The sequence below is a fragment of the Phoxinus phoxinus genome, assembly GCF_949152265.1.
Source record: "Phoxinus phoxinus genome assembly, chromosome: 12".
NCBI classification, from domain to species: Eukaryota; Metazoa; Chordata; class Actinopteri; order Cypriniformes; family Leuciscidae; genus Phoxinus; species Phoxinus phoxinus.
Genome location: NC_136887.1, coordinates 14389674 through 14416073, shown reverse-complemented (window position 1 = coordinate 14416073; position 26400 = coordinate 14389674). Strand labels below are relative to the sequence as shown.

Here is a 26400-nt window from a genome sequence, read left to right as displayed (position 1 = left end):
TCAGTGCACAGGACCACATTTCGGATCCTTCCCATGCCCTTTCATTGATCTGTTTGGGAGTATATTATGGACACAAGGAATAGATGGAGGGGTCATTTTGGTTTTTGAACATGGGGCACATATAGACAAGACTGAAGCGGGATCAAAAGAGAAGGAAGATGACTAATGCCTTTGATGCTGATTGAAATATTTCAACTGCAAAATCAATTAAATGAGTCTTGAAGTTGTATATTGGTATGCATGCTGGGTTTTGATGTTTTGCTCGGAACAGAACTATAGAGACGCTAGCCTACCCTAAATATCCCACTAAAAATATTTGTCAAGAAACTATATGAATTAGATGAAGAAAATACATTTAGAAGAGTATCACAATATGATAATAGCACAACACAAAAATGTTGCCGAAAACCTCGCACATCTAAACTTCCTGGCTTTCCCGAAGATATGCAGTGCTTTTCTTCAGCATAAGAACATGTATTCCAATATCTGAATGATAGTACATTTGAAACACATTAGTGTCACCTTCAAGATACTTCTGGCAGATTTGCGATTAACACTTCTCCTAGTCTATCATGCTTCTGTCCCAAAGCTTCTCTGTTGCAGATGAAATGTAGCAACACTGCAGAATCTTATGGCTAAAAATAGTCAGTTAAAAATGGTATTTGTGATGCATGTATTATATTAACAATTTTCTGTCACAGTGACAGAAAAAAGAGAGAACGAATAGCTATCAGGCAGCAGAAAGCAGAATTACACCGTTGTGCATCTGAAATCAGCTGGAAGGTGTTGCAAAGAGATTTGTCTGCGGTTTAGTATTAGATTCAGCAAAGCTCATAATCTGTTAAATTCGGAGAGAAGGTTAAGGTCATCTGCCACATTCGCGAAGAGACAATTTACCTTCTCGCATCTTTTATCTGATTTGCATATACAAGAAACAAGCAGCTCTTGATTTGTCTGTCAAGGATCCTGTTTAAAAGCTGTGCCTACTCTAATGTGAAACCGCATTGCAATGTGTCAGGATTATAACAACTCAAATGAACAAATTGCATTTTAAACCCAGTTCATTTAATGATTAATTGCACATTCAAAACAAACAAAATCCTCATATACCCACAAGCGAAATCAAACGTCTCAGCACAAATGTTCACAATGACAAACAGAAACAGCCAAATATTTCAGTCCGATCCTCCTGATGAATTTCAGCTGGGTTTGGATGAATGGTGAATGGTGTATAATGTAGATCACATCACTAAATTAAATGCAATGATATGAGCCATTACTCTGTATGAGTGAAATAACATGCATCGTCATCCGTCTACCGCAAGAACATACTCACTTGTGCTGTCTTAAGGTGCGGTCACATTAGCGAAATTTTGTGTGGAAAAAAAAGGGTCCATTGTCATTTTGCGTATAGATGTATCAAGCACAGCTCACACAGAAGTCACTTTTTTAAACCAAGCAGTTTCTGTTGGTCAGTGCAGTACATTTATGTGACCAACTTGAACACAAGTGCAATCTGCTCCAGATCGCGCAGATTCCTATTGGAATGACTGGGTTTCGCTTGTCAAGCAACGGTAAATGTGACCTCACCTTTAAACTCTTTAAATAAAGGGTAGATTTGAGGTAATACTCTCCATCAGCTGAACACAGTATTGGAAAATGCAAACCGCATTCACACACGAATCCTACAGTTCTCTGATGTGCATTTGAACGCAGTACAAATTGCTGTCCTGACTTTGAGCATTAAAGGGATAGTTCACCCAAAAATGTTAATTAGCCCATGATTTACTCACCCTCAAGCTCAAGTCACTAGGTGTGTAAGACATTCTTCTTTGAGACGTATACAATTGGAGTTACATTCAAAAAAATGTTTGCCTCTTCCAAGCTTTATAATAGCAGTGAAAAATATCCATATTTAAAAGTTTATAAAGTAAAATAACTAGCGTCCAGCCAAACAAACAAACTGATCCCACTTCAGATCCCACTTAAGTCTAAAGCGCAACTTGTGACGTGGGAAGTAGCGTAGTGCGTCATAGCGTAAATATCAGCAGTACGTCGCATTACTCGCATAAGTCGAATCCGTGTGTTCGTTTGGCCGGAAGCTAGTTATTTTACTTTATAAAGTTTTAAATATGGATATTTTTCTTACACGAATGCATCGCTTCGCTTCTGAAGGCCTTTGTTAACCCCTGGAGCCGTGGAGCACTTTTATCATGGATGCACTTTTATGGACTTCAAAAAACTGACATTATAAAGCTTGGAAAAGCCAGGACATTTTTTTAATATAACTCCGATTGTATTCGTCTGAAAAAAGAATATCATATACACCTAGGATGACTTGAGGGTGAGTAAATCATGGGCTAATTTTCATTTTTGGGTGAACGATCCCTTTAACAGGTAATTGTGATTCTTTTGTATATATACAATCGGTTTGTTTTATTTGAGAGGTTTGTCTAGACGCTGTGAAATTGGTTTAGAGTTTAATGTCATTGTGCTTGGTAGAAAAACAGGACTGGTCCCTTTAGGAGTCACTTGAGGTTCACTGAATTGTTAATTGTGCATCTTGCTGCATGATTACACAGACGAGCCAATTAAGCCAGAGCAAAGAAGAATTATGATGTCATCTTATGCGCTGAGAGCTTTGTTGTGTTGCACACTAATAGGCTCAGTGAGCCTGCAGGAAATCATTTCAGAGCTGATATTTTTTCAAGAGCTCCGACTGCCACATGTTCTTCCTCTCCGGGAAGCGCACTGGAATTTTAATCCTTCTGAAGTCCTGGATGCATTTCTCCAGCTCCTGCTCTGGGGTCATCTTCTCCTTGGCCAGTTTCCTCTTCCCTGCCATGGCGTCACGTGGCCCCGTGGTCCGCACACGAAGCAGGTCAGTTCTCCTGGGGATTGGGGTCGGACCCTTTTTCACCGGCCGGTCCAAAGTCTGGATGTTGGGCTGGCGGGTGACCGGACGCACGATGACCGTTTCCTGGGGAGAGCTGGCTTCCGATTGGGTCTCGGAACAGGAAGTGGAGAGCTCGTTGAAGGAAGTGCCGCTCTCACCCTCGCGCTCGCTCTTGTGACTCTTGCAGCAGCAGTCGCAGTGAGAAGAAGACCATCCGGACGGGCCACCTTAAAAACACAAAGCCACAAAACCCACAAATGTCAACAGAGCACATATGAGCTAAAAATAAAAAAGGCCAAAATGATAAACAGAAGTCAAATTGTAAGTCGTTTTGGAAGTCAGTGCAATTTTGCTGAAGGTATCAGATTGCAGAGTCCGATCAAGAATCAGGATGTGTGAAACCTGATAACAAAGGTGAAAGAACTGAAGTGAGCAAAGATATTCTTTATTTTCCCTTTATGCAGTTCAACCAATAGAGATATTATAAATACCCCTCTAATGGCACAGATGTTTCTCATTTTACACAAGTCGATGCTCATGCCACCATTTAAGGAGCCCATATAACACGCACCATTTACTCAAAAGAAATGAAACTCACAAACTTGGAAATAAAAAAGCATCACGTGCACTTCACACACAGTGAAACACATTAAAATGTACGAGTGCAAGCTAGTCGCTTGGCAGATTGACCTTATCACGTTGACCTTTTCAAAGACATAAAGAATCCATATTTAAATCACCATTTGAACTATATGTATCGATTTGTTTTGTGTTTTGGACAAAGAACTTTGCTAAAACCACAAAGGACTGAGTCCTTGTCTCAAAAAGATAACAGTGTGCATGAAACCCTTTTGTTAACTGATGGACGTGCATGCATCAAAACAGCCTATGACTGCATGGAAATATCCAAAGATCAACAAAGCAGAACAAAAGGACAGAACCCCTCCAACCCCATTGTTGTTATACTGGTTAAAACTCTCTTCACATCCTGATAGCAATCAATAATAGAAGTGGTCTAAATATTAAAACATGGATCTTCAGTCACTGAGAGCCACCAACAAACAGCAGCACCTTATTCAGTTTCTCCAGAACCAAAACAACAAACTTATGTTGCGTTCACACCATGTCATAACCGTAATTAAGAGATGGCAACCCGTGACGTGCGTGCTCATGTCATCTGACTTGGATTTACAGTATGCATTTTTATGTCAAAACCGTCAACGCTGAACTTAAGCTGCAGCAGTCATGCGGTACAACGAAGACCTCTGTACAAAAAAATGTTGTTCCTCTTCATTATTATTGTAATGTTATGTGCTTTGAGACATGAGGTAATTTAACACTGTCTCTCGGGATGCTTTGCAGACACTGCTGTGTTTTGTGTGTTTGTGTGTTTTGAAGGTGTGGCTTTGGAGACTCTCTGAAGGGAGGGTGGGATCTCATCCTTTCAAAGCTAGCTCGCTATTGCTAGCCTCTCCAAAACTGCCTAGCCTAACTTTAAAGGGATACTTCACCTCTGGAAAGATGAATGTGTATTTAAAATGGGTCATTAATGTAGTAGAAATGTGAAATTATTTTTGAATTTGGAGCCTTCTAGACTGAGAAAAGCCAGAAAATGTATTTTTGGCTCATGTGGATGAAAGGCAACAACTCCCAGAATGCACTTGCTTCTCTGCCCTACAAGGCCACTCCCAAGCCACGCCTACCGGTAAGAGAGCGCAGTTAAACAACCAGGCTAGGCTACCAGTGGGTCTCCGTCACGAGTCTGCCCGGTATTTTGAGAGCGACCAAAATGTCCAGGATTCGGCTTTTGCGTTCTACAGTCTCCATTCATCATGTTAACTGTGGCGAGCAGGATGCCACAGTAAAGAGTATTTTTTGTCTGGAAAAAATCCTCAGATGACGAAAAATGACGATTTTTGCGTCATCTGAGGATTTTTTCCAGACAAAAAATACAGAAATCTCTCGTCTCAGGGGGATGTGAGGAAGGAAAGCATGGTAATTTGAAAATACTACAGGTTTTACTGATACAAAGCTTAATGCTAAATCCTGAACTATCCCTTTAATGCTTGAGTGAGATAGAGGCGGAGAAGCTGAGCTTTTAAAACAGTATTTGAAAAACATGCTCCTCTTGATATTTCTGTTTAAAACTCTTTATTTAAATAAATATCAGAAAATCAATGTTCTCTTCTTCTTTGAAGCATTCTGTAAAACTTTGAATGGATGACATCTTGTTCACCTTCACTGGCAGACCGCAAACCAACCTCTAGCTATTCTGTTTCCTGGCAGGGCTGTACCGGCCCCATGTATCACCGGCCCTCGAGCCCAGGTGTCTCCTTCAGTTCACGGACACAAATCACCTCCCACTCCAGTGAAAAAACTCTGTGAACATCTCCGGGTCATATTTCAAGTCAAAATCAAAGCATACAAATATTTTGTATGAAGAAAACACTTTTTTTTTTTTTGTAATACATGTGCATCTGTGGCAAAGAAATACAAAAAAATATTTTCAGACATATTTCATGTACAGTAATGATCGTTTAAATAATTTTGCATTATGATAATTTGCACTATGCTTAAAAATTTGACCTGGACATTACATTGAGGGACTCACCCGCCCAAATCAAAGTGTGCATGAGATTGCACATTTGTGAAAGTGTGAAATGAAAATGCTGCATTTTCTACTGTGCTTTTGAGAACATATATCTGTAGCTTGACAGAGGCTCGATAAAATAAGTCTGTCTCTCCCGAGGGGTCAGCATATCTCCATCTTCCTGTTATTGGTGTTTATCTTTCTTCCACTCATGTATAGAATTTCCCCCCTTTTCCTATCAGCTTGACATACTATTAAAAAGAATGATCCCCAATGAGACACTGTCTGCATAGAGGGATGGTATTTTACATCTGAATATCATAATTAGCTAAACACGATTCTCAGAAGCAATAATTTGTGTTCATTGTATCTCCAAAGCAGCTAATTTATCCTGATTAATAACAAAATCATTCAACTGAGCAGCAAATACATTTTACTGGATGCAATAACAGGCTAATTGAAGGCAGTGTGATTGCTAGTGGCTTTCTAATGGGAATCCATGAATCTGACACCAGACTAAGCAGAACATTTCCCTGCATAACAATTAAACCAGGTTCGCCTCTTTCCCCCTGCATCCACTTCAACTCTCTGTCCATCTCTCATCTTCACTTCTTTTTTTCTGCAGCGTATGCAGGGTGAATAGAGAGGCTTTTATTGAAGGATTGCTGCAAAATGGATGGTGCAGCCTGATGGGACCACAAGTCAAGAACGGAGGCGAGCAACAATAACGCTGCCATAAAACTAGATAAGCTGGGTTGAAACTGCTCCCCAGCTTACTGTTGTCCTCATTTATATGAAAACTCACATTTCCCAAACAGTCTGTAAAGATCTCGAGACATTGCATTGCACAATTGCTTCTTATTGGCATTACTGTAAGGGGTAAATATCAAATGGCCTTGGTCAGCATGACATTAGGCTAATCTGGTGCTGTTTACCATTAATACTCACCAAGCTTATGGGTGCAGTATCTATCAGACAAGAAATTGATTGCATTTTGCTGTATCCACCCCATCCTCTGTCTTCTGATCTCCAACCGACTACAGAGAAGCACGCGGCTGCCTGGATCATATTGCAGACCCATTACGGCCGGGGCTTGTCTGCGGAGTTAAATCAGTTACCGTATGTGAGTGCATTCTCATGAATTACACAAGCTTGAGAGATGCATTTGGCACCGGGCTTGAGCAGAGACAATCTCATCACAAGGGGCATCCACCCACCAGTGTCTACCCACAATGCATTGTGTCTAAATGCCTGAGAGTGCTTCAGATCTGAATTCTCCTGAGCAGCGTGCCTGGTGTAATGTGTTTGCTAGCACTACAGCGGAGCTCAGACAGAAATCCTAAAAATAGTGTGGCGCACTTCTATGCATTTCTAATTAACACTCAATCTTCTAATGCTGACATGAAGCAGCTGATGCTAATCATAGGGGCGGCAACTAATGTGTCTGTGCTTATGACCTGCAGCTGTAATGCTTCCTGTGTTTGTGTGCATTCAAGTTTGGAGAGATGTTTAACTACTAAATACTATTAATTATGGATTATGTCTACTGGAAAACAAAAGGCTTAAGAATACAAACCCATTATATCCGGTTCACAAATAAGATTTCTTTGCATTGTTTTCCCTTAACATCAATGGGATTAATAAAGATTTATCTTAAGTCTCCTGCTTCTCAGATTTTTCCTCTGAAGAAAAAGACACAAGTAATCTCACATCTCCTCTACTCGGCTGTCAGGTTTATGTTCTGTTTTATGGACTTTTAGTTTGTATTTTCTATGTTAGTAGCCTGTGTGCTTTGTTCCCAATTTCCTGCCACTCGTTTGTTTGTATGGCACCTACTCTTTATCCCCTATGTATTTAAGCTCTGAGTTTGTTTCTGTTCATTGTGTGGTATTGTCTTTGTTTAACTGACAAAGCTGTTATGTTTGTATTTGTCCGTGTATTTCTCCTGTTTGATTCCCTTATTTATTGCTCCAAAAGATCCTAATCTTCTCTTCCATCAGACTTAAAAAGATTTAAACATGGATCTGCTAGCCTGGGATGATCACTTTCTTGAGGACCACAGCAGATAGACTTGCCTATATAACTCACTATCCTGACATAGGATATGTCTAAAGCTTATCATTTCGACGACAATATGCCAGTCCCACGCAGTATTGGGGAAAGATACTTAAATAAAGATAATAATAGATTTAAAGATAATGCGTTATAGTAATTGCTTTCTCACCTGGGTTGGGCTTTTCTTGTTTGTTTTTTAATAACCAAAAAAAAGTTCTATTTTTTGCTAATGTAAAGGCACTTTCAAACCAAAAGTGAAATAAGACTCAGGCTGAAGGAAATGCAAAGTCAGTCAACAAATGGGAAAACAAAGTAACTTGCATTACTCATTTGAAAAAGTAACTTAAAAGTAATCTGATTACACCCAACGCTCACGTTACTTGTAATACGTAACGCTGGCCAACACTGCTTGGATGCCACTGACCCCAAACCTGAGCCCACACCCACCTCAGACCCTGAGCCCACACCAGCCACAAACTAGTGATGGGGAAAACTAAGCTTTTCAAAGCTTCGAATCAATTGCTTCGCAAAATGATTCACTGTTTCGAAGCGTTCAAAACACTACGCGCTGGTGATCCCTGCTGGTCAGAACAGTGAAAATGCAACAAAAAAACTCAAGCCGAACATGCATAAAAACACCTTTTACAAACCAATTGCAAATATTTTATTGAAAGTAAAATATCATATGCAATTAACTAATAATCTAATAAGATTAAATATCAAGGGTCTGTATAATATTTGTTCTTTTGTACATTTTCAGGGCTTGTTTTTTTTTCTTTCTTCCATGGCCTGCTCAGCTAAACAGGCCAATAAGAGTCTACTATTATACCTTTTATTTATACTAATTTATAATTAAAACATCTACAAATGTATAAAACTGATCAGAGATCAGGTAAAAAACAATTGTTCAATGGTTCACCACTGGGGGGCTATCAGTGATTCATGGGTTCACCGAGATAATCGTCCAAAGGCGCTGAACCATTTACATTTCAAAACGTTTCAAAACAGCTATCACTTAAAGGAGAACTCCGGTCAATTTTAACATTGAGCTCAATTTTTAGTAAATTTGGAGTGCTGTCAATACAGAGAACAACGACAAAAATCGGTGTTGCCTACACCGTGTTATCCTCTTTTTTAAAATTTACACCCTATTGACTTGAATGGGGCAAGTTTTAAACTTAACCAGTTCTTAGTCTTATCATCCTTGATGTGTCATCCTTGATGTGTCATCCTTGATGTGTCATTCACGCGCATAGGTTTAGTTACTATGATCACGCGCGTGAACTCGACAATCGACTACTTTGGACTTCGACCGAAAACAGGAACTAAATACAGGTATTTGCGCTGGCTGATATAACATCATTTTTATTCATATTTTTCACATCTACTGAAGTCAGATTCACTCGTGTTCACTCTTAAGGAATCACTCAACATGGCTGGGCACTTGTATGACACATCAAATATGTTAAGAGGATAAAAGCAGGTTTAAAACTTGCCCCATTCAAGTCAATAGGGTGCAAATTTTAAAAATAGGATAACACAGTGTAGGCAACACCGATTTTTGTCGTTGTTCTCTGTATTGACAGCACTCCAAATTTACTAAAAATTGAGCTCAATGTTAAAATTGACCGGAGTTCTCCTTTAACGAAGGAAATCACGTGACTTTTTGCAGTTTGATGCAAAACCTTTAGCTAGTTTGTTTTGTTTTATTGATTTGTTTGATTTGGGATCTCTCGCCTTGGGTTTTCGTAATGTTTAACGTCTTTATTTTGTTTCATTATTATTCATTGTTTGTACATATTGTAAATACTGTTTTCTTCACTCATTCATTTTTGCCCTAGTCTGTGGATTAATAAATCCTTTCGAGCTGAGTGTTGGGAGTTAGCTTTCTTTTCTTGCTCTGTCCTGCACATTGAGATACACATACAATTTTTATAAAGTGTTGTTCCCTTATTCCCTAGACAACGTAAAGAGGGACGTAACATTTATGGTTTCGAAGCTTCATGAAGCAGTGTTTTGAAATCACCCATCACTACTCCAAACCCAGAGCCCGCGCCCACAGAAGACCCCTGTTTGTGGAGAGTTCCACCCTGGAGCCAGTGCCTGCAGCCTATTCGTCCCGTAGCCTGAGCCAGATTACCGGTCTGCCCTGAAGATAGTGCCAGCTAACACGTCCGTCCCAGAGGAGACATCCTGAAGCTGAGTCCCACCATCACCTCACCCCTGAGGTTGAATTGTTCCATTTAATCCAAGTTAATGTAATGGACTATGGTCCTGGGGTGCATTTCCCAAAGCCAACTATGGTCACAAGTTCAGTCGTTACCAGCTCCCACTCTGCCAAAAATCCATTCTGTTCCTCGGCCCCGCCTCCACTGGATCCCTTCAGTCACTCGGCTCCTCCTTCAGTGACAGCCTGACCAAAACCATTTTTAATGTATTTTACGAAAAAAAATTGTTACAAGTCGCTAAATGGGACTACAGAGGTTGTCTGGGACATTAAACTTCATCACACCGAACAAGACAAGTCATTTACTCACCAGTCCAATTTTATAACCTTGTTGTAAAACTATTTATTTCAAACTTTTCAACTTGTAGATTTTAAATAAAGACTGAAAGAGTTGTTGGAAGCTTAGTGATGGTGACGTTGAAGTCATGCGACCGTACTGTAGTTTATCGTGAAGATTGTTTTGATGAACAAAGCTTGTAAGAATCATAAACTTTTGGTGGTCACAGCTTATTTTCTGTAATAATCCAAAAGCCAATGTAAAAATCCTATTTGCTTTTAGTCAAGGGAACCAGGGTGATGCTATTGACACTGCAGCACTCAATAGCCAAGTCAACAGTTTGCTCATTTGTGTCAATTTTATTTCAAATGTATAAAAGATATACTAATATAATAACCCATAAAAGTGGGGCAATACAATTCTCTTTTAGGCTGTGTGGATCAGCTTCAAATATAGGGTCTATCTACAAACAGCAAGGAAAAAAATAAATATTCTGAGCTCTTGAAAAATGACTGAGTCAAGCCGTCCATTTTGGTATGCCAGGAAAGTCAACCAATCATACTCACCACGACCCTGCAGGCATTTCTGGATTTGAGCTATTTCCACACACACACACACACACACACACACACACACACACACACACACACACACACACACACACACACACACACACACACACACACACACACACACACACACACACACGCACGCACGCATGCATACGGCTCTCAGCCTCGGTTTGCACAAAACAATGATAACCATCAATATTACTGAGATAGAAATAAAATTCCTTCGGCAGGTATTGGTCTCCCTGCACACTCAGCTTTTGTGGCTCTGGCTTCAGATCATAAAAAAAGACAAAAAAATGAACCTCTTGAGTTTCAACAGAATGGTATGATATGGGAAATTAGCAAAAGAATATCTCTCCACACTTAAGGTGTGTTAATGAGAAAGAGACCGCTGATCCTGAATTCTGGAAGCCAGTGCTATATTCTATGAAAAACCCACAGATCAACGTTAAATAAACATCAATTCAACATGTATGATGTTGATAAACTCAGTGGCCTTACTACAAGAGGTCTGTGTAAATATGCATTGTGCCCATGATTAAAGTCCCTCACTTATGGTTTTGAGCTTTGCCTGAGGTTTGATAATGTTAATGTGCTTGTTAATGTACAAAGTAGGCCAATTCTGTTCTTGCGGGGGAGCAGTCATAGAAGACTCATCTTTGCAGATGAAAAGAGCTTGTATCTAAGAAACATACACATTTTACTTGGAATATTGAGAAAACAATTTTCACTTGTGAATTCATCACAATTAATTACAAAGAATTGTTAATTGGCCAATCAGAGCATACAGCATACCGGAACTAAACCGAGCGTTGCAGACAGAATGGGAAGAGAGGTGCTGCAAAAATGTGAAATATGTGAAAAATATTGTGTTTTTGGAACATTCAAGCATCAAAACCTATAGTAGACCCAAAAAACGAAATCAAGATTTTGAAAAAGGGCTTAATAGATCACCCATTGTCCTAATCTAAGGACAAGTAATGTGAATCCAAGTCTGTATTCCAGAGGCTTTGTGCTGGAAGATTACAGGCAATGTGACAATTTCATCCTCTGACTGATGTTGACACGAGCTGCAATCTCTTTCCTTTGTTAAAGGCGGCCATGCGCGTCTTTGGCAAAGAAGTGCCTGACAGACAGATTGGAGAGTCCAGATCATCTCAAAGCAGTCATGATCCCTCTCGGAGAGCTGATGGGGTGGAATAAGACCATAGAAAGAGATGACAGAGACCCTGTCATTACTACAGTGGTTCCTTTTGAGATGTGGAGAAAGAAAAATTTCACAGTGTCATAGAGAAGCGCAGTGAAGGAGAGCAGGAAAAATACTAAAGAAAAGCAACTGCTGTATAAATTCGCATTGTACACTGTAAAAAAATCTAGTTTTTACAACAACAACAAAATATTGTCAGCTTTGGTTGTAAGATTAATTCTTAATTAATTAAGAATAATTCTGTTTTAAAAAATACAGTAAAAATGTGAACATTTATAGAACAACCAATACATTTTACAGTATAAAACTGTAATGTACAAACAAGAAAATTCCAATTTAAACCGGTAAATTGACCACCACCAGAATAATGCAGGTGGTAAAAGAGGAAGCAACATGAAGAATCATGAAGTTCATCACAAGTAGCCTTTCCACAAGCTGAATTATACTAGTATACAGAAAGTGAACACACTTTCTCACACACACACACTTTCTCACACACACACACACACACACACACACACACACGCACGCACGCGCACACACACACACACACACACACACACACACACACACACACACACACACACACACAAAAAAAAACATCACGGTAACACATGACACTCAAATAATGCCATGAACATTCATTAAACAACAGAAGATGAACATAAAATCCAAATGTGCATAACTGATAACAAAAACTATAAGAAACATAATTATTTAAAATAAATACTTCAAATGTGAAGTGTCACATACAGCGAATTCTGGGAATGTCAGTTTACAGTTTTCATTCTAAATTATAATTTCATTTGTCTTTCTTATACATTTAACACTATTTAACTGTAAAAATTACATAAAATGTCAATTTAGATCGTTTAGACAGGTTCTCCCTGTATATATTACAGGAACTTACTGTTAACCTTTTACAGTGTATTTTTCGATTGCTAAACGACAGTGAGCACAACTGGAGCTACATGTGCAAAACTCTAACTACAGTCTGCACAGCAGCAGTTCATGTGGACCAAACTCTAGTTTGGTTTTCATAGCTTGAACACAGTTTTCAAAACTCACTTATCCCATAACTTAAACCACACAATTTAAATTTCCTTTCATCTCTTGGAATATCTGAAAGTCAGGTGTTTCCTAATATCTGTCATTATTAGCAGAAGACATTTTACGCATGGAGAAAATCAACTGTTTATTCAATAAATCAAGAAGGTCCAGACTTTAAAGCTCTTGATTCTAGTTTGTACTTGGCTTTATGAAAAAGTAACATAGTTCTTGTAATTGTTTAAAGGTGTCATATGATGCAATTTCTTGTTTTCCTTTTTCTTTAGTGTGTTATTTAGCTGTTTGTGCATGTATAAGATCTGTAGATATATACAAAGCTCAAAGTGTCAAACATCAAGCGTAGCGTCAGTTCTGGCAGGTCACGTTAGTCAAGCTCACAGCTGACTGTCAGCTGATCCACGTCTACCTATAGGAATATGACGCCTATCACTGTATACATATATAAGCTCCTTCAGTATTATCAGCAGCTATCATGTTTCTCAGGAGCGAATTACCCTCCTCCATCCCCAGCTCCACCTCTCGTCAGTCAGGATTTGGCATTCTGATTCCCCTTGAATCAGAATAAATTTTAAAATTTTGTTGTACTTTAAAATCTTGAATTAATGATATCTGCAATACATTCATGTTGGTTCTGTTCTGTTTACCCTAAGGGGGGTTATTGCTGCTCTCCCTTCTCCTATCCATAGGCTGCATGGATATACGGTTCTCGCCCAGAACAGAACCATACTGCCAATCCAAACTGCTAATTGTCAATATTTGGTTATATATATTTGTATTTGGTTTTTGATGATAGTCAGAACTAAAGAGATATTCTTTATTAAAGTTAAGGCTCAGCCACGCCTTCCTAAAACACTTCGTTCAAACACGCCCCCACAAATCTACGTCAGTGTGTGGGGGCAGAGTTTCAGAACACCGCCCAAATGTTTACGCAAAGAAAGAAGGCGTAACTTTTATTTTCGCTGCATTATTGTTGCCGCCGACGCCGCCATGTCGAGGAGATGCTGTGTTTTTCGTTGCGAAAGCCAAACTACTTTGTTTGGCCTTCCAAAAGAGGACACAATTAGAAAACAGTGATTATGCATGATTTACAACACTGTTCCAGAACAGTACAACCAAAATATTCGACTGTGTGCTGAGCCTTTTTCGGAGCACTGTTTCCAGAACCTGGGAGAGTACATGCACCGGCTGTGCACAAAGGCTGATTCTAAAAACTCGGGCAATTCCATCTTTGGATGTACATTCTGGTGCTTCTGACTCACAGGCACAGCCACACACAGTATGTATGTTTTCATATTTTAAGAATTTGCTACTGACTATTCAAACGTAAGTTTTGAGCAGTATAGAGTAGCGCTTGCTTGTCGTTTCTAGGATCACAAATGCAGACATAGTTTTATGTTTACATGTATAGTGTTCTCACACCCGTAGCGCGGCGTGACGCGTAAAAAGACAGTAAGTCATGATAATCAGAAATAAAACCCTACCAATCTGATACGATCTGGTCCAATCGCGCTGGCAAAGTTCATCGATCAGCTGGGTCATCTGCATTTTCCGTTTCAGATTCAGCCTCGAATTGAGGTAGTACGACATTATTGCTTTGGGTCATTATTCGCTGGGTCATTATTGCTTTGGGAGCTGATGTTCTAAATATGGCAAGGGGCGTGACATTTCCGTCACACGCTTAAGGTGGGCCAATCACAATGAACTGGATCGGCATAGAGGCATAATGGCTCTGCGAGAGGTTAATATAGGCCTTCTGAAGCGAAGCGATGCGTTTGTGTATTTAAACTTAAATTTAAAACATATTTAAAACTTAAGCGACTAAAATAACTAGCCAGAAGGCCGTACACAAGTCGTCTTACGCCAAAAGAGTAACACTTGACGATGTTTGACGTAGGAGTAGTCATTATGTTGTGCGTCAAAGTTCAAGAGTTACTATTTTGGCGTAAGTCGACGCGTACGGCCGGAAGCTAGTTATTTTAGTCAATAAAGCTTTAGTATATTTTTCTTACACAAATGCATCTCTTCGCTTCAGAAGGCCTTTATTAATCCCGCAGAGCCGTTTCGAGCACTTTTATCATGGATGGATAGCCTCTGATGGACGTCCAAAATAATATACCCATTGACTCCCATTATAAGGCTTGGAAGAACCAGGTAATTTTTTAACATAACTCTGATTGTATTCGTCTGAAAGAATGTCATGTACACCAAGGATGGCTTCAGGGTGAGTAAATCATGGGCTAATTTTCATTTTTTGGGTGAACTATCCCTTTAAGCGCAGAAATCTTTAACACAGTTGATATGGCTGGTTCTGCTGGGAAAACCACTTGCACTGCTTTCTTGCTCTTCTCCATTTACTTTCAATCTCAGATGGGCCAAGTGACTCTTTCTGTACAGCAGCCTATAGATAGAGATAGGAACAGTCTATATTTGCCCCATTTCAACTCCCACAGTGGACACAGGTTTTGTTTCTTGTGCCAATTCAATAAAGACTGTAAATCATTGTGTTCACAGGAATAATAAAAAACTGCATATTCGCATGAGGTTCTTTGAGGAAATGGCCAGAATGATCTCTCTCTCTTACCATGGTTATTTATTATGACAAGTTTAGTTGCTGTTTTCCCCTTACCTGTTGAGGCAGAGCGTGCATTTCTGATTCGCTCCCAAATGTTCATTAATAAGCTGATTTGAGTATATAAGGGCTCTGGGTTGCATTTGGAGTGCACTCCCACGAGCGGGCCACAACAGTTACCCCCACCCCACAGGGCCCACACTAATGTGTAATCTGCACTGGACTGGAAACAACTTGACAGGCCGAGTCGTGATGTTGGGTTACATTAAATGCAAAATGATATAGTTTGAGCTAAATTCTAGGTTTTGAATGTAGAGATAATTATGCGTGCCGAGTCAACTTCACAGAATGATTCTGCTTTATGATGCAAAAACATGCCATAGATCATCAGTATTCTTAGGCAACAGAGGAGGTGACCTTAAGAAACATCTAATAGATTTTTAATTGGAAAAACTTTCAAGCTGGCTTGTGATGTAAATAATTAGCGATACAGTTTTGGTCCTTAACGATCAAAAGAATAAAACTCGGGATTGTTACTGATAATGATCAAATTTTTGGCAAAATATTTCATAAATTATTCTTATTGTATTAACTTTCAGGAGAAGAAACAAAGTATTATTTTACATATTCTGGGCTGCTCGTCATTAATGCGCAACATGTGTAGAATTTAAAAGACTTCAGAGCCTTGACAACAAGTTGAAATTTAGGGTCAAAATGGAACGCCAAAACTGATGCAGGCAATAAAAAAAAGAGAGAGGGAAAAGTCAGTAAATGAGTTCCCATCTAAATGCAGAGAAATGAGGCTATGTGTGAGATGTTTATGATTTGCATGATTCTCATACAATTTGTTTAACATAATTCACTGTAACTGTGATCTTTGGCCATTAATCACGACTATTAATTCATTCAAAGACAAAACTGAGCAGTTGGTACAAATAATAATAAAAAAATGTCAAGGATAACCTACAGCACCTTTTTAACGGTAAGGATGGGCTGCGATGGCATGTTACTGTAAGTGATGAAGTACACAAGAAAGAGGATGAGTGAGTAAGAGACAAAGACAAATAAGCAAGAAGCTGTAAGGAAAAACTGAGAAAAGCAACCCTATTGACCACAAATTATATGTTACCAATCATTTGGGCTGTCTAAATTGGTCAAATGTGTCATGTGGTTGATGTTCTGAGAAGTAACAGCACAAATAAGGCAGTGAGGCCTGTAAAAAGCAACTGGTTCATTTACCAGGGGATTCAAGAGCAAACTAATTCAGAAGAGAAAGAATCTACCGATCATGCTGTAAACTGAACAGTGCATGGTAAAGTGAAAATATGACATTTCAACCATTATTTGAAATGCATCTAACATTATAATTTTATCTAGTTAACAGTTATTTAAAATGCAACTTTAAATGCAACAAATATACAATGCACAATTGCCTAACACTGTGGTGGAAAACACATATTAACAGTCATTAGTATTAGTATTATTTATTTATGTATTGCTTTTAAACTGAAAATGATGTGATCATTGACCCACCGTCATGTCTCTCCACACTCATATGAGTTTTTTTTCTGTGGAAAAGAATGTCAAACCTTTTTTTTTTATCATGAAAATTCACGATGATCATAGCTGTCAAATTCATTTGTTTGGTTTATTAAAAGAAGAAATCGGTTAGGATTTAAAGCCAGGTCCCCTTTCAGGTTAAATAAAATTTAAACATATCTTACTCTAATATAAAGTAACAACTAAGTAGATAAAAAGTGTTTTTTCTTTTCTTTTGTCATTTTTTATTTCGTTTGTCTATGGGCACCAAGTGAGTGGTGATTCTTCACTTTTGCTTAAATATACGAATGGGTCTGCAAACGAAATTGGCATCACAGGAAATACCAATAAAAACAATCTATTTAATGTGAAGTTTAATGTGAGTATCTGGATTTTTAGGTGATATATGTGATTATATTTGTGATGCCCTTTGAGATTCTTAGTAATTTGGTGTTTGCTTGTAAATCTTTGAGAAAAGCCATAAAATCTTCTCTGCCATAAAGTTCAGCAATGGTAAACGTAAATGAATGGTATAATTTCCCTGTAAAACAAGTATGCACACTTGAACTTGCCAATCAAGTGCTTTCCTGATAAAAACATAAAACTGTGTTACTTCACTACTTAAGTAATCTGATTACGTAACTGATTATAATAGAGAAAATGTATGTTCTTAATATATTTAATTTATATAGCATCCTACTGAGTGGCTCACTAATTCATTGTATTATTTATTCATTCGATTCAGTCAAATACACTGAATTATTCAGGAATGAAACAAATGACTGTCCTAACAAGCGAGTCATTGAATCATTCATTTAATCGATTTGTTCGAAAGCTCTGATTCATTCTTGAATGAAACACTGATACTGTGCGATACAACGTTTAATTCTGCTTGGGCTTGGTGCACAAAAAAAATTATGAAGCAACTGCACTATTGTGTTTAAAATGTAAGTTACTCATCATTACTCATTAAAGTTGCAATGAAACGGAAGTAGCAATCAATTTTTTACTACCATATTGTGATGTACCTCAGAGTGAAACTTTGATTACAGAATTACAGAAAAAGAAAAAATGTAGGGCGGGGACTTGGTTCAATGCATCGGTTTTTGATTGGATGTTGATATTTGGGTTTTGCAATCAGAAGTGGAGGAAGATTACTTTTAGCTTGCAGGGACGGGGTTTAAGTGATTATAATTAGAGAAGTCCATACATCTGACATTTTGATTAAACATTACGGGGGAAAAAAAAAAAAGAAAGAAACATGCACAGATGTATAGTTCACAATAACATCAATGCGTTTAGGGGAAAAAAATAGATAGGGTGAATTTCCAATTCATGTTGATTTTAACTTCTTGTTTATTGAACTGTAGAATAAAACCAATATCACATTTGCAATCATGCTGTCGGTCTGAATAACAGCGTGACTGTGGCGTAGATGTAGTAACCGTAACTTTAGCATGACTCTTCATACCTTTATTGTAGGCCTATATCTTGATTTGTCATAAGTTTTTTCCATTATGTGTATGGGAGGGGCTGAATGCTGCAGTAATTATACTGATGACAGAGAACAAATCATTAAGCAGCCATATGTCCATTCGCCCCCCCAAAAAATTGTGACTGTCCTCCAGAAGCTCTCCGTTCCAGGCCCACTCTTTTTAGGTTTTCCAAGGGGACTCGTTTGGAATTAAGCACAAAGTGATTTTTAATTGGCCATATGCTTCAACATCTCTCTCATTTAAGACAAAAGCAAGTCAAATGAACTACTAATGAAGGCAGGCGCTGGAGAACAATTATATCCAAAAGGTGCACATGTATTTAAATAAAGAGAGAGAGAAAGAGAGAGAGGAGGGGGGATGACATGACCATCACTCTGGTAGATTACTGAAATATTTATATGCCACACTCTGTTCATATTCCTGAGAGCTGTACTTGAGGGAATTCTTCACATCTGCATTGGCTCAAACGCTTCTCTCTCTCTCTCTTATATCGATGTTCTTACTGGAAAACTCAGTTCAGTCTACTAATATTTGAAGGGACGTGCATTTGTCACCTACAGAATTGAGCACAATTTAGTTTGAGGCAGATTATAGAATTGATCAGGATAGAATTTAACAAATGTACGCCGCCTAGTGGTTCCGGCTAAGAAAAGTGTGAAAACTCACAGTGCTGGTAAATGTAATGTTGTGCATCTTAGCTCCCCATCCCCAAATTTACTTTATTCAAAAAAATAAATTATTAGCATTTTATAAATAAGAGCACTGTTATATTTGATTATATTCTGATTGACCAGTCGTCAGTGGTAAAAACATTCTGAATACTAAAGAAAAAATAATTCGATTTTGCCTAATCGATCATTGTTTATATATAATTAACAATTGACAACAATCGATTATGATTTAGAGATAACGACCGACTGCCATTGTTGTTTGCTGTACTTACGGTAGAAGACATACTCCGTGTTGTTGGCCCAGTTTCTGTCATCTGTATGTCTGTTGTGAGGAGATGTGGTGAGTGATGAATTGCACGCGACGATGTGGAATCCGCTCTCCGCGAGCATATCAAACGCTCGCTCCAGGTGGCGAAACTTCAGTGAAAACTGAGAAGTGTATCGCTCAGGTGCCCTGTCAGGATCCCGGCTCTCGTTTAACGTGTCCCCAAAAACTTCTTTAGCCAGACCGACCCTTCCGCAAATAAAGATTTTGGGTATTCCTCGAGCTTTTGGATCAGCGTCCCTCCCGAGGGCGCACGAGCTCTTGTATCCCACAGTGATGAAGCCGTAGCACCTATCGCGCGCGTCCAGGTAAGATACTGGGAACAGTCTCTGGTCGCTTCCCTGGGATGCTTCGTCAAAATCATTGTGAATATAATCATCTGGTGTCAGGATTTTGACGAGCTCGGGCAGCTGGAAGAACTCAGCCTCCCGTTTCAGCCTCCCTTTCTCCGGGAAATAATCCGGCAGGACGACGTTCTTATCGCGGAGATAGTCCAACACATATCGAAACAGAAATCCGTCCCTGTCAATGAAGTAGCGTCCCTTGATGTCCTGCGCGAGGTCGTTGGAAATGTCCTTTTTAGTGGAGAATAATTTCCCCAGCAGTGAGTTTGGCACGCTGGTGAGGGTGGCATGGCGTGTGTAATACACCTGTCCACCTACATTGAGCTCAATCACATCAGAAGAGCAACTCTGAGCACATCCACTGTCCTTGGGCGTTTGATAAGTCCTGCAATTTTCAGTCAGGGCCATTTTGCCGTTGCACGCTTCAAAAAATGCAAAAGCGAATATGCAAAAGTTTTTGATTTCTGTTTAGTGAGCAAAAAGTCAAGAGGAACATAACCTGCACACTCTCTAACAGACGTTCAAAGTCCATTGTGTTATGTACAGCATCTCTGAGGACCTGCAGAGTGTTTATGAAAGTATAAATGTATCAAAATGACACTGTGATACTGTTAGGCTTCTCCCACTAATACGACTGGGCATCTATTGCCAGATGATTAACTGAACACACATCTCCTGTTATTTATAATAATGTAGAAATAGAAGAGCTCTCACCCAAGGGAACCAATTGTGCAGCTCATGTAACCTCCAGCTGAGGATCCAAAAATAAGTTCTGCTTATAAAAAATGAAAAACCGCACCAACCAAGACAGCTTCAACTTCCTTCAGAAGAGTGCTTCTCTCTCATGAAATCTGGTCCGTCCGGAACAGTTAGCCTTGTACCTGGCTCCCACCCAGCGTTTCATTAAAAGGATCTCGAGTTGAAAAGGAGGGTGCGTTGGGAAGTTTGAGCATCCTTACTCTCCAGAGCATCAGCAGCGTAGTGCGAATGAATGCAGCGTGCTGAGAGAGGCTTTGGACGGGGGAGGGAGACCATTCTTAGGGAGATGAGCCTTACATCATCTTAAAGGAAAATGACAGCTGGAAAGATACAAGCATTGCACCCTTCTTCTCCAGATTTCCAAATATGCTCATGCAATTATTGTGCTAGATAAGAACATGAATTGGTAAGGCTGCACTGTACGTTTTCATCTCAGAACTTCATTGATTTATTAGTAGTGGTTGAGCTCAAATCCCACATGCCTTTCCAGAGATTAGCTTTGGGATGTTTTAGGGGACCTCAGTGTATGTTATGGTTTCAGGACCATGGACAGATCCCCACAAACTTGGTTCCAGTTGGCTTACTAGGCAGCTAACATATATTTTACAGGAAATTAAGCGTTATTTGATATTCGATAGTGCATTTGCTGTATGTAATGTAGCTATATTTCTTGTCACTATTACAACTCAGCGAGATTTCAGTTTCTATCGGTTTTGCGTTTGCAGAATGTTTTGTAAAATCCCCTCTGAATTTATATCACAGATTTAATGACATTTTATTGACTCGCCCTCAGAATATAATGTGCGCCCAGAGGAGTCTTTGAGTTAGAGAACATGTTTATTTAGGCATGCAAACCTTCGGCATTGTGTGCTGATCTTGTTTCAAGAAATTTGTGAGCTCAGCTTCACTGAGCGATGGCTTTGAGGCTGTGGTCACGCTTACCCAGCTAATTTTGTGTATTCTGCTGAAAAAGTGTTGCTAGGCACCGGCAGGAGAAACTGTGAGTGGGATTCAGATGGCGAATGCTCTGCTGTTTTCTTTTTATCTGCAATAATGTTTCATTATAAAGGACCCGCAAAATTGATGCATTGATACGTACAGGAACACAGGCATGAACATAATGATATCTTCTGAATTCGAGATGAAGTTTCTTCCCTCTTGGGGACAGCTAAAAATACTCAATTCTCAGATGACATGAATCATTTAACTATAGGCTGCCAGCATGTAGCCTACTCTGTCTGTTTGATTTTATTTAGTCCTCGTTTTGAAAGCAGGTAAGACTTGGTGCATGATGACATGCAAAGTTGAAGACATGCCTGGAGCCACTGCCTTTAAAACACTTAAATAATGCAGGACACTTACTCTTAAGCTACCATCACTCTTTGCTCATTCAGCCCTGAGTATTTCCAATCACTGCAATATGTATAAAATGCAAATTAAGAAATGCAATAAATCAAATAAAAATTTGCATTACTCTATTCATCCACTGATTCATGTAAAGCTTAGATGTTGCATTACAGATAATCCATGTATAAACACATTTTATCTTTTCATTACTTGGATTACTGGTCAAACTGTGTGGTCTTCATCCATCCATAAGTATAACGCATACACTTCTCTGGAGGAAGGAGCCGTCATAGCTGTGCAGCAATCCATTGACCTAGATTTTTAGTATTCTCTGGATTTCAGCCACCCCTGCCTCAGAGAGGAGCCATTTATGTGGATTTGGATGTTTCTGCATGTGGAGGGCCTTCGTGCTTAATGGAGGCAGAAGAGTGCCATTATTGCAATTATTTATTTTTCAGCTCCAAGGTGTGCTTTTGAGAGTGAGGATTCGATCCTTTTCCTTGCGGTAAACATGTTGTGATTTCTACCCATGTTTTTGAATGGTTTCATTAATCCTGACAGTTTCTAAAATAGAGCAATGATCACCTCCACCCATTTTACATGAAATCGAAACTTAAAGTCCGCGTGAACCGGAAGTTGCAACCGACTTTATCTCAGTGTTGTGACGTATTTCCGAGAGAAACGGAATTTTACTAAATGAGGAGTAATAGTGGGCGTGGCTTTTTTTCAAACTAGCACCTGATTGGATCTAGAAAAGTAGGTTTCATTCAGCCTGTCTACTGTCAGTTGGAGGGGCGTGGTTACGGCTGTTAAGCAGACACCAAAACCGGCAAACCTACGTCACCAGGGAAGGTCCTCCAATGCAGTTTTCAGATTTTGATTAAAGATTACAAAGCTAAAACATTTTTTTGTGTGGATTGACTTGCATGGATGAATTGTTCACCACAAAACGATCAATTTAGGAAAACAAAGTAAATATGGTCAATTTTGATATCATGTGGACTTTCACTTACAGACCACCCCATTTCTGTAAGTAAGTCGAAGGCAAGTTTGAAGAACCCAAGTGCAGCATTTATTCAAGCAAACATAAAACAAAGGCATGATGGCACATTGCAAACATGAGGGCTTAAAACACAAGACTAATGACAAGGGACACCTGTGTACATAATCAAGACAATCAACCAATGACAACATGACACATTCACATGGGGAACACATGGCAGGACCACATGACTATAAGAGGGGATCACATGACAGACATGAAACAAGAACAAAACTAAAACATGGCAATTTCCTGCATATGCTGTTTCTCCATAATGCATATCTACGAAGTTGTGTTATTTTAGCATCATTGAGATACAGTTTTATTAATATGTTGAATGTACTAAAAATGGGAAAAAGTTTTTCCTTTGCATTTTTGACATACAGACAACAACGTTGTCATAACGATCCCGAAACAGATTTGTAAAACTCTCCATATAGGCTATATTTGCGCTCTGGAGAACGTGAAATGTTCCTATTTGCAGCGTGTTTTTTGCAGTGGCCATTTTTAAATAATTTGAATACTATTTTTTTTAAAGAAAACAAACAAAAAAAAGACATTAATTTTATTAAATAATGTTTATATCTATTACATTTCTTGAAATCTACAAACCCACAGAAATACTTTTTACAGTGTGCCTCCTTCGCCTAAGGGGTCGTTTGCATGAAAAACGTTGAAGACCCCTGATATACTATAGAGATATAAAAAGTCCATTAAAACAGCTGTTTCTTTGTGACTGCCCTCTTCAGATCCCCCCACAAATGTTCTATTCAGGTCTGGGCTCTGGCTGGGCCATTTCAAAACTTTCATCTTTCTTTGCTGAAGCCATTCTTTTGTTGATTTAGATGAGTGTTTTTTTATCATTGTCATGCTGAAAGTTCTCTTCATGTTTAGCTTTCTAGCAGAAGCCAGAAGGTTATGTGCCAAAAATGACTATACTTGGAGCTATTCCTGATTCCCTCCACCTTCACTAAAGCCCCTGCAGCCCTGAAGCATGATACTGCCCCCACTAGGCTTCACAGTGCATGTGTTCTTGTGCTAATGTGCTGAGCTTTTGCTATAGGGCTGCCAGAACCATAGATATATATATAAACACTAGATACCTCGTACGCGCTGTTGGCCAATGGAGGTCGACGGCCGCACACGACGGCCATCTTGCCACAGGGGGCTCGCTCACTCGTAACATTGTGTTGTATGATGCATGTACTTTTTAAATAACCATAACTTGCTCAATTATCTACCGATTTTCAAACGGGTTGGTTTGTTACAAACGTCAGAGATGTAGTTATGACACTGCGTACTTATGAATAATTATAATATTAAATATTTCAACATGTTCAAGCATCCAGAATTATATCCATGTTAATAACGTTTGTAAGAAACCAAACCGTTTGTAAATCCGTCAAGATTTCAGCGAGATAAGAGTATTTGTGTTCGTGCAGATCATTCACCTTACAGAAAGCTTCCCTGTGACAAGATGGCCGCCCTATGATGCCGGAAGTGACTCCGCCTTAAGAGATCTAGTGTTTATATATATATCTATGGCCAGAACTCTTTTTATGTTGCTGTAAGCCTCTTGACAGCCTCCATGACCAGATTTCTCTTTGTCTTCTCATCAATTTTGGAGGGATAGCCTATACTGTTCTTAATAACACTGTTGTGCCAAACTTTCTCCCCTGGTTGATTACTGTCTCCACTGTGTTCCATCTAATGCATGCAACCAAGATGTCAGAAAAATCTTACAAGAACAGCTGATATTTATTTGGAGTTATCAGAATCGCTTCAGGTGAAGACAGGCACCCGTTTTCAGATGAGCGTATTGATTTGTTTATTCTGAACATGTACCCAATTATAAATGTATTTAATAATTTTTTTTATTGTTTTTTATCTTTCTTCTGGTGTTCAGTCAGTGGCATTGCACAGGTTAAAAAAAACCCTCACTGTAAAAAGTGATCAGTTTAGGAAGTGAGGAAACCCATTGCCTTCAAGTTTTTAAGTAAGCTTCATGCATAATTGAAAAAATTAAGTTATGTGAACTTGACAATTCCAAGTAGCAAGTAAAAGTTATTGAAACAAAATTAAATGTGTTGTTATTACTTTTTTAACAACATTTATAAATTAAAATTAAGTAACCACAACTTATTATGTGTACTTATAATTTACTGACTGATTTGATGTCATCTCATTTTATTAATTACTTTGAAAGTCTTAATAAAAAATGTATGCAATTCTTTAAAAAAAAAAAAACTTTTCTTTGAGAATAGATAACATTTTAAATTGTCAATATAATTACTTTTAATTTCAATGTATTCAGAAAAGCAAAAACTGGATTCAAAGCTACAACATCCCCCTTTGGCTAAGTGGAGAAAACACTTCTTCACATTAAAACTCAAAAGGTTCTGCCGATGCTGTAAAATAAATTATTTATTTATTATTTATTTAATGTTTATTTGACAGGGACAAATGCCTAGAACATTGCTTTATAAGAAAATACAAAGTAGATGCCATGCATACAGGTTTATAGCCATGACTAATTTGCAAGCCCTGTCCCTGGTTAGGCTTGAAAAATTAAAACAGAAGTTACAGAGTATTGAATTAAAATGTGTAAATCAAAATACATACAATACATACATCTCATACATAAAATAAGATATGGGCTTAAATGGATGTAGAAATCACTATAAAATACTGCTCACCTTCTACACACATTGAAACGTGTTCCTCACCTGCAGGGTAGTCTATGGTGCAACATATTTATTTATTTTTCCATTTTTCTTATGTAACAAAAAAACATATTTTTAACAGTGGTGTGTATAGACATTTTATATCCACTGTACATAATTTGGTGTTTTATTTCAATAATTACTCTACTAGCAGCACTTTAGTTTAAGAGTCACATGATATTTTAAAGAGTCATTAAAGTGACTCTGTTTTGTGTCCAAGTGCATCCTTTTAAAATAATTTGATAAATGTATTCTTTATTCACTTTATTCTATAAAACCTATTAACCTGTTTGAATTCAGTTTAGGTACATTTAAATAATACATATTATTTTATGTTTTGTTATCTTAAACCCCCAAAATGTCAGGTGCAAATGAACCGGTAAGCAAACTATTTAAAATTGTGTTTTAATAAGCTAATCAAAAATGTAAAACTAAATACCATGGCATCATTTTATGTTTGAAACCTTTCATATAAACAAATTTCTGTTGAGATCATTGAAAAACGTCCAGTATTTGTATGGGTGGCACAACTGCAAACATGAGGGGGTTTATTATTATGAATTGACAAAACAGTAAACATAATAATTCATCATCCAGAGGACCCCAGCTGATCCTTGAGGCAGTGAAAAGGTTTGTAGATCTCTCTCAAATATAGGCTATATAGGCTAGGCTATTCATACAATTATTTGGTTG

The 26400-nt window shown here is 38.5% G+C and overlaps 1 protein-coding gene across 1 annotated transcript; it reads right to left on the bottom strand.

Annotated features, from left to right (window-relative positions):
• Positions 1-1045: 1045 nt before the first annotated feature.
• On the bottom strand, positions 1046-20845 carry kctd16a (potassium channel tetramerization domain containing 16a). The gene is made up of 2 exons (XM_079630782.1): positions 19440-20845; positions 1046-3123 (listed from the first exon to the last, which is right to left on the bottom strand). Exons 1-2 carry the CDS (start codon positions 20242-20244, stop codon positions 2690-2692), a joined length of 1239 nt encoding a protein of 412 aa, XP_079486908.1. The 5' UTR covers positions 20245-20845; the 3' UTR covers positions 1046-2689.
• Between the last annotated feature and the right edge of the window lie 5555 nt (positions 20846-26400).

What these genes read in the sequence shown, in the direction of transcription:
- kctd16a (XM_079630782.1), bottom strand. Translation starts at nt 20,244, where the DNA reads ATGGCCCTGACTGAAAATTGCAGGACTTATCAAACGCCCAAGGACAGT. An exon ending in CACGGAGTATGTCTTCTACC is followed by an intron (nt 3,124 to 19,439) that starts GTAAGTACAGCA and finishes TGTGTTTTTAAG; the next exon opens with GTGGCCCGTCCGGATGGTCT.